We start from the raw sequence: 12181 nt of genomic DNA, 5'->3' as shown, positions 1-12181 counted from the left end.
TCACACATCACTAATTCGCCCAACCACCTCCCCTACATCTACATCCACACATCCACCCGCACCCATCTCCCCACACACAAAAGGAGGCTCCACGTGGCTTAGCCATCGCATCCTCGAGACATAAGGGCCGTGCATGAGCAGTTCGGGATGACTTGCTTGCACTCAGTCTCCATTTGACGAAGAAAACGAAAAATGAAAGCATGACAAATTCCGTTCAAGAGAGTGACGTAGTAAACTAAACTAAATGAATAAGAGTAATAATGCCTCCAAGAAATGTAAATTCTACCTTTGATCCTCCACATTCTTCAGTGTTTCCGTGGGTCCCTGGCCGTGGACGCACCTGACTGGCTACTGGAAGGTCACTCCTCCTAAGCCGCGCCCACAGGACCCTCCCGGCCAATCAAGGCAGCGGAGTGGTCCAGGCGGGCACCGCATAAAGGGTCGGTGCACTGCGTTCTGTCCTCAGTCTGCCCGATATTGCCCTCCACCGAGGCCACCAGACTTTCTTTACTTTGTGTTGTGTGAACAAGTGTTCCTTTGCTGTTATGATGGGAGGCTTGGAGGAGCGTCTGTCTTTCCTGATGGGCCAGCACGTGCCCGTCAGCCCACCCATCAGTCCATCCTCGGACGATCAAGCGCCCCCGTCTCCTCAGAACCCTAAGGACTTCTTGGAAAAGGATGATGAGAAAGGTAAGCTGATGACAAGTCTCGATTGGTCCTTTATTCCGTGACGGTTGGCGGCACCAATAGCTCGGCAAAACGTATACATATCCAATATTTTCCATCAGTTAAATTTAGTTGTGAAAAGTTAACTAAAAAAGAAATCGTTCCTTTCACAGTTGGCCAGAGCACAGTGGAGGCTCCTAGCAGCAGCTCTTCCCCTCCCCCCCAGCGTGCTCCACCCGCTGCTCAGCCCCAGTCCGAGGCTCGCCGCTACAGAACAGCCTTCACCAGGGAACAAGTAGCTCGCCTGGAGAAGGAGTTTTTGAGAGAAAATTACGTGAGTCGCCCAAGACGGTGCGAGTTGGCCAAGGAGCTGGACCTGAGCGAGTCCACGATCAAGGTGAGCATCTCCAGGAAACAGTGACGAAGTTTTTTTTTTTTTTTTTAATGTGATAACTGCTTCTCTGTCTTGTTTACGTTATTTGCTTTACTAAGATACTTTCCTTCCCTCCCGCAGGTGTGGTTCCAAAACAGGCGCATGAAGGACAAGCGTCAGAGGATGGCCATCACGTGGCCCTACGCAGACCCCGCCATCACTGCCTACTTGCTTCACGCTGCAGCTGCTTCAGGAGCCTACCCGCCCTACCTGCCATCCTCCCCGCTTCCTGCTGCACCATGGCCCACGGGTCCTGCACAGCCTCTTCCCTACGCCTCGGCCAGCCTGCCCTATACACTTCCTCAGCCGCCCACTACCACTCGCTTCTCTCCCTACCCACGCCCGCACACAGGGATCCTCTCGCCAGTCTACTCCCTGCCGCAGGACTCTCCGCCCCTTCCGCTGTCACCCACGCTGCCCACCCCAAGTGTTCCTCGTCCAGTGTACAGTCACATGCCTGCCTGTCCCACTCACACCTCGCCCAAGGATCCCTGTATGTGTGGCCTCATGTACCCTCCAGGACTGACTTCTCGACCCTCACCGATCTCCTGTGACGCATTCCACGCCCCGGCCAGGCTCTCCCCTCCCTCAGCGCCCTCCGTCATCCAGCCCGCCGCCAGCAGCAGCCCAAAAAGACAAGAGACATCCTCCCCGAGTTCGGAGTCTTCATCAAACACCAGACCGCCTCCCAGACTCTTCAAGCCATACGACAATGAGCCGCTTGGGCCATCCCCCCGCACCTGAGCCCCAAGATGTATGTGTGTATGTGTGAGGGAAGGGTGCCTTGCTCTATCTGTGATTCTAAGCCGGTCTGTTGTTCCTCGTGACGTAATTTATTGTTAATAAAAATTTCTATTTGTACTCTGGTGTGTCATATAACCCAACTTTCAGCGGTGAGCCTTCCTGCTTCATACGAAGAGAGTAGCAATAGTGTAAGGAGTCTTCTCTCCACAGCAGATTCAGAGCTTTGAGTGGCACGACATGAAGGTAAGATATGGACAAGATGATTGGTGATAGCAATACTTTGCAAAAGAATCTTTATTCCTTTTCCCTTTTAAATACTGAGGGTTAGAGAAGCAACGCAAAGAAATAACCCTGGGTCTTTAAAATATCAGAATATTTCATGTTTGATTTCCTTAGTGTGAAACGTGCAGAAAACAGAGGAAAGGAAAGGAGACGAGGCAACTTAAGAAGAAAAAAACTATAAAGAAGTAGAACGTATAGTGTTCAGAGAGACAGAGATGGGTCAGTAGGAGGATTTATCTGGTAGCCAGTTCCCTGACAAACTCTGGAGTACAGACAAAATATCAGAGAGGACATGGGAATACAATGAAGATGCAAAGGGCAGGGAGACCAACGTGATGCAGGTTCTGTTTAAGTATTGTTGTCTGTCACTCTTCCATGCATTCCTCAAGCACAGTATCACAATTCTCTTTGGCAGCTGGTCGGCTTTTGCGTACTTTTTGTCTTATCTACGTATTTAAACCGATTGTTTTGTATCTCCTCATAAAATGTCTGTATATATTCAACGCGCTCCTTGTCACAGCCCTCAGTTTGGTACTTTACTATAGCTGTTTTATTTACACATCTTTTGATTTTTGTCCATAGAAAACTTCATCGCTGGTAATATATAAAAGTTTGAGTCGCAAGTTACAAGGTGGGTATAGAATAACAAATCAGACCAACGGTAATTCCAAAAAAACTCTACGCATGTTCTACAATACAAATCGTGGTATGGGATCAATAAAAACGAGAAACTTAATGCAGTTCTCTCTCTCTCTCTCTCTCTCTCTCTCTCTCTCTCTCTCTCTCTCTCTCTCTCATTTTTACTCCCTTTTAGTGGTTGCTGCTGTGTATCAAAATAAGGTCACATCGTGTTCTCTAGAAATTAAACAGTACAACCATTTCCAAAAATAAATAAATAAAGAAAGAAAGAAAATAATCATGAGAATAGATAAAGTGATACAAAAGAAAAACAGAAAAAAAGTAGTTCATAGAGTTACATAAAAGAAGGAGCATTTATACAAAGTTAAAAGAATAAGAAAATACTTCACATCACCAACAACAACAACAACAGCAACATCCCTAAAATAAGTGAATAAATAAAAATAACAACGAAAGCTTCCATCACAGCACCACACCACAACACAACCTGAGGAGAACAGAGGCAACACATAGAAAACCTTACGGAACACCACAACCACAATGACACACACACACACACACACACACACACACAAACACACAGACTCCCAACATGACTGTAAAACATGACAAAAAATGAAGACACAAAGAAAAAACAACACAAAATTCCAGAATAGTGATACCCTCTAATACTTTCTCGAGATCGGAACTGTTAACCCTTTCAGTACTGAGACTCCTTTTTACCACTCGTTTTGCGTACCACTAGACCATTTCATTGACACTGGGAAGGGTCTGTAGAGGTCAGAGGACTAATGGCCACAGACTTCACTATTTCAATCCCCATATAACTTTCTGAAGCTGTAGAAAATCAACAAATAGTAAAAAGAATAATTATGATAACACGTCATAGTACTGAAGGGGTTTCTATATATTTTTTTCCTTACGAGGGGTGTTGGGTGGGTGGGTGGGGGATTCAGGCGGCGGCGTCTCTGGTGATGTTTGAGTAATGGTGCTTTTACCTGGTGCCTTCCTACGGGTGAGTGCCGCCGCCACCTGCCACCAGCCTGCCATCAGAGGCCATCATTGGTTCACGGATGGCGTGGAGGAGGAGGAGGAGGAGGAGGAGGAGGAGGAGGAGGAGGAGGAGGAGGAGGAGGAGGAGGAGAAGAAGAAGAAGAAGAAGAAGAAGAAGAAGAAGAAGAAGAAGAAGAAGAAGAAGAAGAAGAAGAAGAAGAAGAAGAAGAAGAAGAAGAAGAAGAAGAAGAAGAAGAAGAAGAAGAAGAAGAAGAAGAAGAAGAAGAAGAAGAAGAAGAAGAAGAAGAAGAAGAAGAAGAAGAAGAAGAAGAAGAAGAAGAAGAAGAAGAAGAAGAAGAAGAAGAAGAAGAAGAAGAAGAAGAAGAAGAAGAAGAAGAAGAAGAAGAAGAAGAAGAAGAAGAAGAGAAGAAGAAGAAGAAGAAGAAGAAGAAGAAGAAGAAGAAGAAGAGAAGAAGAAGAAGAAGAAGAAGAAGAAGAAGAAGAAGAAGAAAGAAGAAGAAGAAGAAGAAGAAGAAGAAGAAGAAGAAGAAGAAGAAGAAGAAGAAGAAGAAGAAGAAGAAGAAGAAGAAGAAGAAGAAGAAGAAGAAGAAGAAGAAGAAGAAGAAGAAGAAGAAGAAGAAGAAGAAGAAGAAGAAGAAGAAGAAGAAGAAGAAGAAGAAGAAGAAGAAGAAGAAGAAGAAGAAGAAGAAGAAGAAGAAGAAGAAGAAGAAGAAGAAGAAGAAGAAGAAGAAGAAGAAGAAGAAGAAGAAGAAGAAGAAGAGAAGAGAAGAAGAAGAAGAAGAAGAAGAAGAGAAGAAGAGAGAGAGAGAGAGAGAGAGAGAAAAAATAGGGAGGGAAACCTAATAAAAAAAAAAAAAAAAAAAAAACAGATCTAGGGTAAGAAGAAATAAATAGCAATAGCCATTTATAAAGCAGGCGACGCATCATCGTGGTCATATGGCGCCGCTTCAAAATGTTAAAAGGAACTGAAATTGTTGTCGGAAGAGCAAAATAAGAAAAAAAAGAAAGAAAATACGAAAAAGTAATGTAAGCCAGACATAAGAGAAGAGGAAGAGAGGGAGAGGGTAGAAATAACATGAAGTGAGAAAGGAAAAGGGAACAAGGAGAGAAGAAGAAAATATAAAGAAATGGAGAAAGAAGAGAGGAAAGAGAAAAGGAAGAGAAAATGAAGTAAAGGGAAAGGATATATATATATATATATATATATATATATATATATATATATATATATATATATATATATATATATATATATATATATATAGAGAGAGAGAGAGAGAGAGAGAGAGAGAGAGAGAAGGGGGAGAGAAAGATTTTAAAACATAAACATCCGAAAAGGGTATTTAGAACTCTCTCTCTCTCTCTCTCTCTCTGTGTGTGTGTGTGTGTGTGTGTGTGTGTGTGTGTGTGTGTGTGTGTGTGTGTGTGTGTGTGTGTGTGTGTACGTATATGTATTTGTGGCTACCATATAACACTACCATAAAACACTACCACACAACACACACACACACACACACACACACACACACACACACACACACACACACACACACACACACACACACACACACACACACAGACAAAGATGAATAAACAGAGAGATAAAGAAAAGAATGAAAGAAAGAAGAAAGAAAAAAAAGTCAGAAGGAGGAATATAAGAAAAATAAGAAAAATAGATAAAAAAAATTGAGAAATAGGAAAATGAAACAAAACAACTACATAAGAAAGTCAACGAGGAATGGAATACTTAGGGAGAAAATAAAATAGGAGAATGAAAAAAGAAAGAAAATAAGAAGGAAAAAAAATCTATCGTAGGAGGAGGAGGAGGGAGAGATAGGAGGAGGAAGAGGAGGACGAGGACGAGGAGGATGAAGTAAGAGGAGAAAGAGAAGGAGGAGGAAGATGAGGAGGGCGATGAGAAAGAGGTTGGAGTTGGATGAGGAGGAGGCGGAAGATGAGGAAGAGGAAGAGGACGAGGACGAGGAGGAAGAGGTAGGAGGAGCAAGAGAAGGAAAAAGAAGATGAGATGAGGAGGAGAGCGAGGACGAGAACGAGGAAGAGGAGGAAGAGGCAGAAGGAGGAAGAGGAGGAGACGGAAGATGTGGAGGAGGGCGAGGACGAGGACGAGGACGAGGAGGAAGAGGTAGAAGGAGGAAGAGGAGGAGACGGAAGATGAGGAGGGCGAGGACGAGGACGAGGACGAGGAGGAAGAGGCAGAAGGAGGAAGATGAAGAGGAGGGCGAGGACGAGGACGAGGAGAGCAGCTGGAGAGGAGATAAGATGCGGGACGAGGAGGGAGAGGTCAGGAGAAGGTGAGCCGCGTCCCAGGGGAGGGTGAGGGGTGGGCAGGTCATCACGAGGGTGTCATTGACCTCCTGGGAGCACGTGACCTCCCTCCACTTACTTGTATCTCTGCCGCCTCGATATACTCAGTCTGTCTGTCTGTCTGTTTGTCCGGCAGTCTGTCTGTCTGTCTAACACAAACTCTCTCTCTCTCTCTCTCTCTCTCTCTCTCTCTCTCTCTCTCTCTCTCTCTCTCTCTCTCTCTCTATGCGCGGAAGAGAAGAAAGTACAATAGAAAGCCATTAATTACTAAAGAGATAAAGTAATTAATTCATAGACGAGTTTTTATTTTTTTTTTATTTTTTCCTGCATCACCTTAAAAGCTACAAAGATACACAGATTGAAATACGGAATTCACCACTCTATATACATAGCATAAATCACTCTTACCACCATTAATAATCATGAGCCTCTTTACAACTTCACTCTAAGACAAAAGACTCCCAACCTTTACACTTCATACCTCTCATATCTAAGAATCAACCACCTACAATGCATACTGAACATAATAAAACCTTTTAACCCCTTCAGTACTGGGACGCATTTATATTCTGAGTTTTGGGTATGATTAGACGATTTTACTGACATTATGAAGGGTCTATGGAGGTCAGAAGATTAATGGACACAGTCTGGGTAGAGGTGTATCACCAAGTAGAGTAGAAAGAATATGAAAACGTGACATGGTACTGAACGGGTTAAACATACACATAAACCAAACTTTAACATTATGAAGGGTCTATGGAGGTCAGAAGATTAATGGACACAGTCTTCACTATTTTCATCCCACACATGAATTTTTAGAGGTGTATAAAAATCACCAAGTAGTAAGCAGAAAGAATATGAAAACGTGACATGGTACTGAACGGGTTAAACATACACATAAACCAAACTTTAACATCTGCAGACCATCTAAGAGCGCCGCGACCAGCTCACCTACCTCACCTGGCCCCGCTCGTCCTCCTCAAGGGACCACTAAACTAATTCACACCCGCTTGACGCTCTTCGGACTCATAATGGGATCAGAACGCATTAGCAGCGCCTGATGGTGTGGTGGGCAGCGCGGGGAGGAGTGGCAGGAGGAAGGGGGAGATGATGATTCTGGGGGAGACTAGAGAATGCGACGTGGAGGCTGAGGAGATTGGAGATACTGGGGAGGGTATAGAAAGTTTGGGAAGTTGGGGGATTCAACAGCGGGAAGACTGAGGAAGATGAATCAAGTGGGGAATGCATAGGGTGAATGGAATGAAGGAAATTCGGTTAATGCTATAGGAAGAGAAACAAAATGGTTGTGATGATGGAGATGGTATTGAATATGAAGGAAATAGTGTAAAGATTCGTGGATTGCAATGGTTGAATGCGCTAAAATCAGAGGGTTTTTTTTTTCCCTTTCTTTTTGTACAGTACTCGTCATATTAAAGAAGGAAAGAGAGTTTAAAGAGGAGAGAAAAGGGATACTGTAAAATATGAATGATACTTGGAAGATGAAAAAAAAAAATCAGGATTGAAAAAAATGAAAAACTAAAAAACGAATATTGGTAACAAAAAAAAAAAACTAATAAAAAAAAAACATAGTTATATAATATGAATAAAAGATTAATAAACTGCCATGTAGGAGAACAAGCAACAGAAAACGGGGAGAAAAATAAAGAAAAAAGAGGAAAAATAATTAGTGAGGAAGAGGAAGATGAGGAAGGACTGTCAAAGGAAGGCTAAAATGTGAAGAGAGAGAGAGAGAGAGAGAGAGAGAGAGAGAGAGAGAGAGAGAGAGAGAGAGAGAGAGAGGTCAGTATTCAGAAACACTTTGCTCTCTCACCATTATTGTTTCCCAAGGCTACAGAAATTATTAGCGGATTTTTCAGGAGTGATTTTCCAGTGAATAATGTAGAAATCTTGTCAATCTGCCTCTAAAACTGTAAAAACACCTTAAAAAACACGTGTAAATTTAAATAAAGCCTTTTGCAATAGTGGAGTGCTTGAGAGAGAGAGAGAGAGAGAGAGAGAGAGAGAGAGAGAGAGAGAGAGAGAGCGAGAGAGAATACGAAAAGAAAATAGGGATTGGGATGATAGCTAGTGGATGAAAAAGGCGATGGCGAATAAGTGAGAGAAAGAGAGAAGCAGAAATAAAGATAAAAAAAAAGGAAAAAAGAAAGGCAAGAAGCAGAAAGGAGAAAAAAAGAGAGGATCAGGAAGAGGAAAGGGAGGAATGGAAGGAAGAGATGGAGAAGAGATAAGACGAGATGGAATACAAATAAATACAAAGAAAGTCCAAACAGTGAAAAAATCTTCAGGTCCTTACAAGTGTAGAGGCAACTATTCTGTTTCCTCCCTATCAATCCATCCCTTCATCCAGAAAGAAGAAGAAGAAGAGGAGGAGGAGGAGGAGGAGGAGGAGGAGGAGGAGGAGGAGGAGGAGGAGGAGGAGGAGGAGGAGGAGGAGGAGGAGGAGGAGGAGGAGGAGGAAGAGGAAGAGGAAGAGAAAGATGAAGAGGAGGAGGAGAAGGAGGAGGAAGAGAAGGAAGAGGAGAAAGAGGAGGAGGATGAGGATGAGGAAGAGAAGAAGAAAGAGGTGGAGGAGGAGGAGGAGGAGGAGGAGGAGGAGGAGGAGGAGGAGGAGAAGGAGGAGGAGGAGGAAGGAGAGGGCAGGGCAGGGAAATACCAGTAGTCAGGCTGAGGCGAGCAGCTGATGAGCGACCATTGTTGATTATTTTATTAATCCTTTGGGAGGTGACCGCTCTCTCTCTCTCTCTCTCTCTCTCTCTCTCTCTCTCTCTCTCTCTCTCATCAACTTCATAATTCAATTATAGAAAAACAAATGATTCTCGGTAACAAACCCTGAAAAATTTACGTAAACTTTAGTTCTGCATAGTTGTTGAAGAGTTAAAGGATCTTCACCTGTGTTATCTACCTTCTGTATCAGTCCCTTATCTCGTCACTCCTACCACCACCACCACCACCACCACCACTCAGGATGGAGATAACACTCACACAGGTGCGCCAGGGGAGGATGCAGAACAGAGGTGCCAGATGCAGGGAAATTTCTTTGTTTTAGAGAAATTTTGACTATGACAGGGAAGAAAAATCGCTAAAAAGGGAAAATTATGGAGAGAAATATTAGCTCTTACGTTTTTTGCCCCTGAATGTGAATAAATGATTTCGTGTTTTGACCCTGAATATGTATAAATAATTTAGTGTTTTGTATGATCTTAATTCCTAAACATAAGAAATAAGGAAGTTCTTGGTTGAAAAGAGAAATTTTAGCTTGTATGCAGGGAAATATTGGCTAGTCGATCTGGCAGCTCTGCAGGACAAGGCAAGGAGGACATTCCCCACGTACTGCCGCGGTGAGCCAGGGGAAGCATTTAGAGTCTGGCGTCAATATTGTTGGTAAATATATTATTAAGTTAGTAATCAATAGTGACTTTATTAGTAAATATGTGTCAAATTTCGTCTGTTCTGCTAATATTCTTTTTTCTCTTTTCTTTTGTTTTTGGTTCTTATTACTATTCTTATTATCATTAACATCATCATTCTTTTCATCACGACCGCTACCACCATCATCATATTCATCACCACCACCAGTATTACTATTATTATCATTTTTACTATTATTATTATTATTACTATTATCATAAGACTCTGCAAACATTTTCTACTTGAGGTCAACTAGAAAGAAAAATCTGGAAAAGAGAGAAAAAAATATCATAATAAAAATAATAATAAGGTGGAGTGGGAGACCGAGGCTGGTGGAAACTGGAGGTAAATGGAGGCTGGGGAAGTAGTGGGAAGCTAATAGCAACACTGAAGACTTACAGAATCAGGGGAAGGCATGTGGAGACTAAGAGAAGGCTTTTCAGTGGAGGACAGGGAAGGTTGAGGTGGACAGGAGGGATGGGAGAGGCTGGTGGAGACTTCGGAAAGGTAGAGATGGCTGATGAAAGGAAAGCTGCGACGTCTGGTGGAAGATGATCAAGTTTGGTAAAAAGATTGGAAGGTTAGGAAAGACTGCAGTATGTGGATGATGAACTGTTAGGAGCTGGTAGGAGGCTTAAGAAGACGCTGACGAAGGTTTGGGGAGGCTTTCAACCCCTCTATTACTGGGACGCATTTTTACAGTGAGTTTGGGTGTGATTAGACGAATTTATTTACATTAGGGAGGCTTTATGGAGGTCAGAAGATTAATGGGCAGAATCCTCACTATTTTAATCCCCACATAAGTTTCTGAAGCTGTATAAAACCACCAAATACTGAGCAGAATGAATATGAAAACGCGACATAGTACTGAAGGGGTCAACACTAGATGAGACTGTGGAAGCTGTGAAAAAAACAGAAAAAAAAAAAATAAGAAAAGCTTAGCAGAGACTGGGAGCTGTAAGGGGGGATGGACTGGCAATAGCTGTGGAATAGCGAAGAGGACAGAGGGAAGCAGGTGAAGAAGGTCTGCGGGAGGCTGGGAGAGGCTGATAGAAGCTCGGGGAAGATGAGAGGTGATGGGGGTGTTTGGTGGAGGATGGGGAGGACTTCGGGGTTAGTGATGGCGGATAGGGAGAGGTTGATAGGGTGATAGAGGGTAGTGAGGCTGGCGTTGGGTGGTAGAGGGCTGCTTGAGGGGAGTAAGGGTGGAGGGGCGGTTCAGAAATGGCTGCTCAGTGTCCGCCTCTCTGGGCACGCCGCGACAGGCCACCAATTTGCCGCTCGAGGTCGATAATGCCGCGCTATCAGCCAGCACTTCGCCTTATCGTAATTGAGCAGCGCAGGACATAACTCCTCTCTCCTCTTCTTCCTCCTCCGTCTCCTCCTCCTATGTATCCTCTTGCTTTTCCTCATCCTTTTTTTTTTTTTTTCTCCCCGTATAAGTAAAATTGCCTGCGCCACTAATGGGTAGAAACTGAACAGCGCTTCCCATACTCTTGAAGTAAACCTACAGGCGCTATAGGCCACAACATATGAAAAAAAAGAAAAGAAGTAACACTCTCCTCCTCTTCCTCCTTCATATCCTCGTCTGATTCCTTGCTGTTCATACTTTCAATTAATTTTTTTTTCTCTCTCTCTCTGTTTCTCTTCGTGTTATTTTTTTTGTCACTTTCCATAATTTATTATTCGCTCTATCACTTCTTTCCTTTTTCTTATTACATCCTTGCTTAGCCTTTTCTTCTTTCTTTCTCTCCATAACCCTTCCACCTCATCTTTTACTTCTTCCTTCTCCTTTTCCTCTTTTATTCTTTCCTCTCCTCCTCCTCCTGCTCCTCATCCTCCTCCTGTTCCTACTCCTCCTCCTCCTCTTCTCAAGACTGTCAACTTCACACAACCAGTGATAGAGCCGGTTCTTCTTAAACACTTCGAAGTGTGTGTGTGTGTGTGTGTGTGTGTGTGTGTGTGTGTGTGTGTGTGTGTGTGTGTGTGTGTGTGTGTGTGTGTGTGTGCGCGTGTGTGTGTGACCAGGATCGTCTATCTGTTTTATCTTTCAGGTACAGTACTTTCCCATGCAATAGTCTATCTGTCTGTCTATCTATCTATGCATCTATCTATCTATCCATATAATTATCTAACTATTTGTCTGTATGTATGTATGCCTATCTATCTTTTTATTCATCTATCTATCTATCAATCTATCCATCTCCCTACCTACTTACCTACTTACCAATCTATTTATCTATCCATCAATACCTATATCTAAAAATTTAAAAGGAACACTCTGCTCCAGTTTCCTTAATTCTGACCTACTTCCCGATGGAGTTATGGCGAGCAGTCTGACGGGTGGGCATGAGATGGAACCGGTATTTAGGTACGAAGAGCAGCAGAAAGGTTGCGGAAGAAGGAAGGACACATAGAAAGTAGGTTAGCAGGTAAGACAGACAGTAAGACACGGAAGTAATGAGGAAGACAGGATGGGGAGGAGGGAGGGAGGGAGGGAGGGAAAGAAAATAGGAAGGAAGGAAGGAAGGGAAAGAAGATAAGGAAAGAAAGAAATAAGGAAGAGGAGAAAGAAAGAAAGAATGACAAATTAAAAAAGGAGAGGAGAGAGTGGGGGGAGGAAGAAATTTAGAAGAAAAGCTGAGAGAG

General features: G+C 43.2%; 2 protein-coding genes across 2 annotated transcripts; one reads left to right on the top strand and one right to left on the bottom strand.

Annotated features, from left to right (window-relative positions):
- Nucleotides 1–478: 478 nt before the first annotated feature.
- LOC123516057 (segmentation protein even-skipped-like) lies at nt 479–1914 on the top strand. Its single transcript, XM_045275077.1, has 3 exons — nt 479–690; nt 840–1063; nt 1181–1914. Exons 1-3 carry the CDS (start codon nt 546–548, stop codon nt 1841–1843), a joined length of 1032 nt encoding a protein of 343 aa, XP_045131012.1. The 5' UTR covers nt 479–545; the 3' UTR covers nt 1844–1914.
- Nucleotides 1915–7103: 5189 nt separating this feature from the next.
- On the bottom strand, nt 7104–11883 carry LOC123515868. The gene is made up of 4 exons (XM_045274752.1): nt 11843–11883; nt 10482–10721; nt 9932–10073; nt 7104–7229 (listed from the first exon to the last, which is right to left on the bottom strand). The coding sequence occupies exons 1-4, from the start codon at nt 11881–11883 to the stop codon at nt 7104–7106; spliced, it is 549 nt and encodes a 182-aa protein (XP_045130687.1).
- Nucleotides 11884–12181: the final 298 nt, after the last annotated feature.

Source organism: Portunus trituberculatus, chromosome 40 (assembly GCF_017591435.1).
Source record: "Portunus trituberculatus isolate SZX2019 chromosome 40, ASM1759143v1, whole genome shotgun sequence".
Taxonomy (NCBI): Eukaryota; Metazoa; Arthropoda; class Malacostraca; order Decapoda; family Portunidae; genus Portunus; species Portunus trituberculatus.
This window is presented reverse-complemented; position numbering and strand designations above follow the sequence as displayed.

What these genes read in the sequence shown, in the direction of transcription:
- LOC123516057 (XM_045275077.1), top strand. Translation starts at nt 546, where the DNA reads ATGATGGGAGGCTTGGAGGAGCGTCTGTCTTTCCTGATGGGCCAGCAC. An exon ending in GGAAAAGGATGATGAGAAAG is followed by an intron (nt 691 to 839) that starts GTAAGCTGATGA and finishes TTCCTTTCACAG; the next exon opens with TTGGCCAGAGCACAGTGGAG. An exon ending in TGAGCGAGTCCACGATCAAG is followed by an intron (nt 1,064 to 1,180) that starts GTGAGCATCTCC and finishes TCCCTCCCGCAG; the next exon opens with GTGTGGTTCCAAAACAGGCG.
- LOC123515868 (XM_045274752.1), bottom strand. Translation starts at nt 11,883, where the DNA reads ATGCCCACCCGTCAGACTGCTCGCCATAACTCCATCGGGAA. An exon ending in ATCCCCCCTTACAGCTCCCA is followed by an intron (nt 10,074 to 10,481) that starts GTCTCTGCTAAG and finishes ATCTTCCACCAG; the next exon opens with ACGTCGCAGCTTTCCTTTCA. An exon ending in ACATGCCTTCCCCTGATTCT is followed by an intron (nt 7,230 to 9,931) that starts GTAAGTCTTCAG and finishes CGCATTCTCTAG; the next exon opens with TCTCCCCCAGAATCATCATC.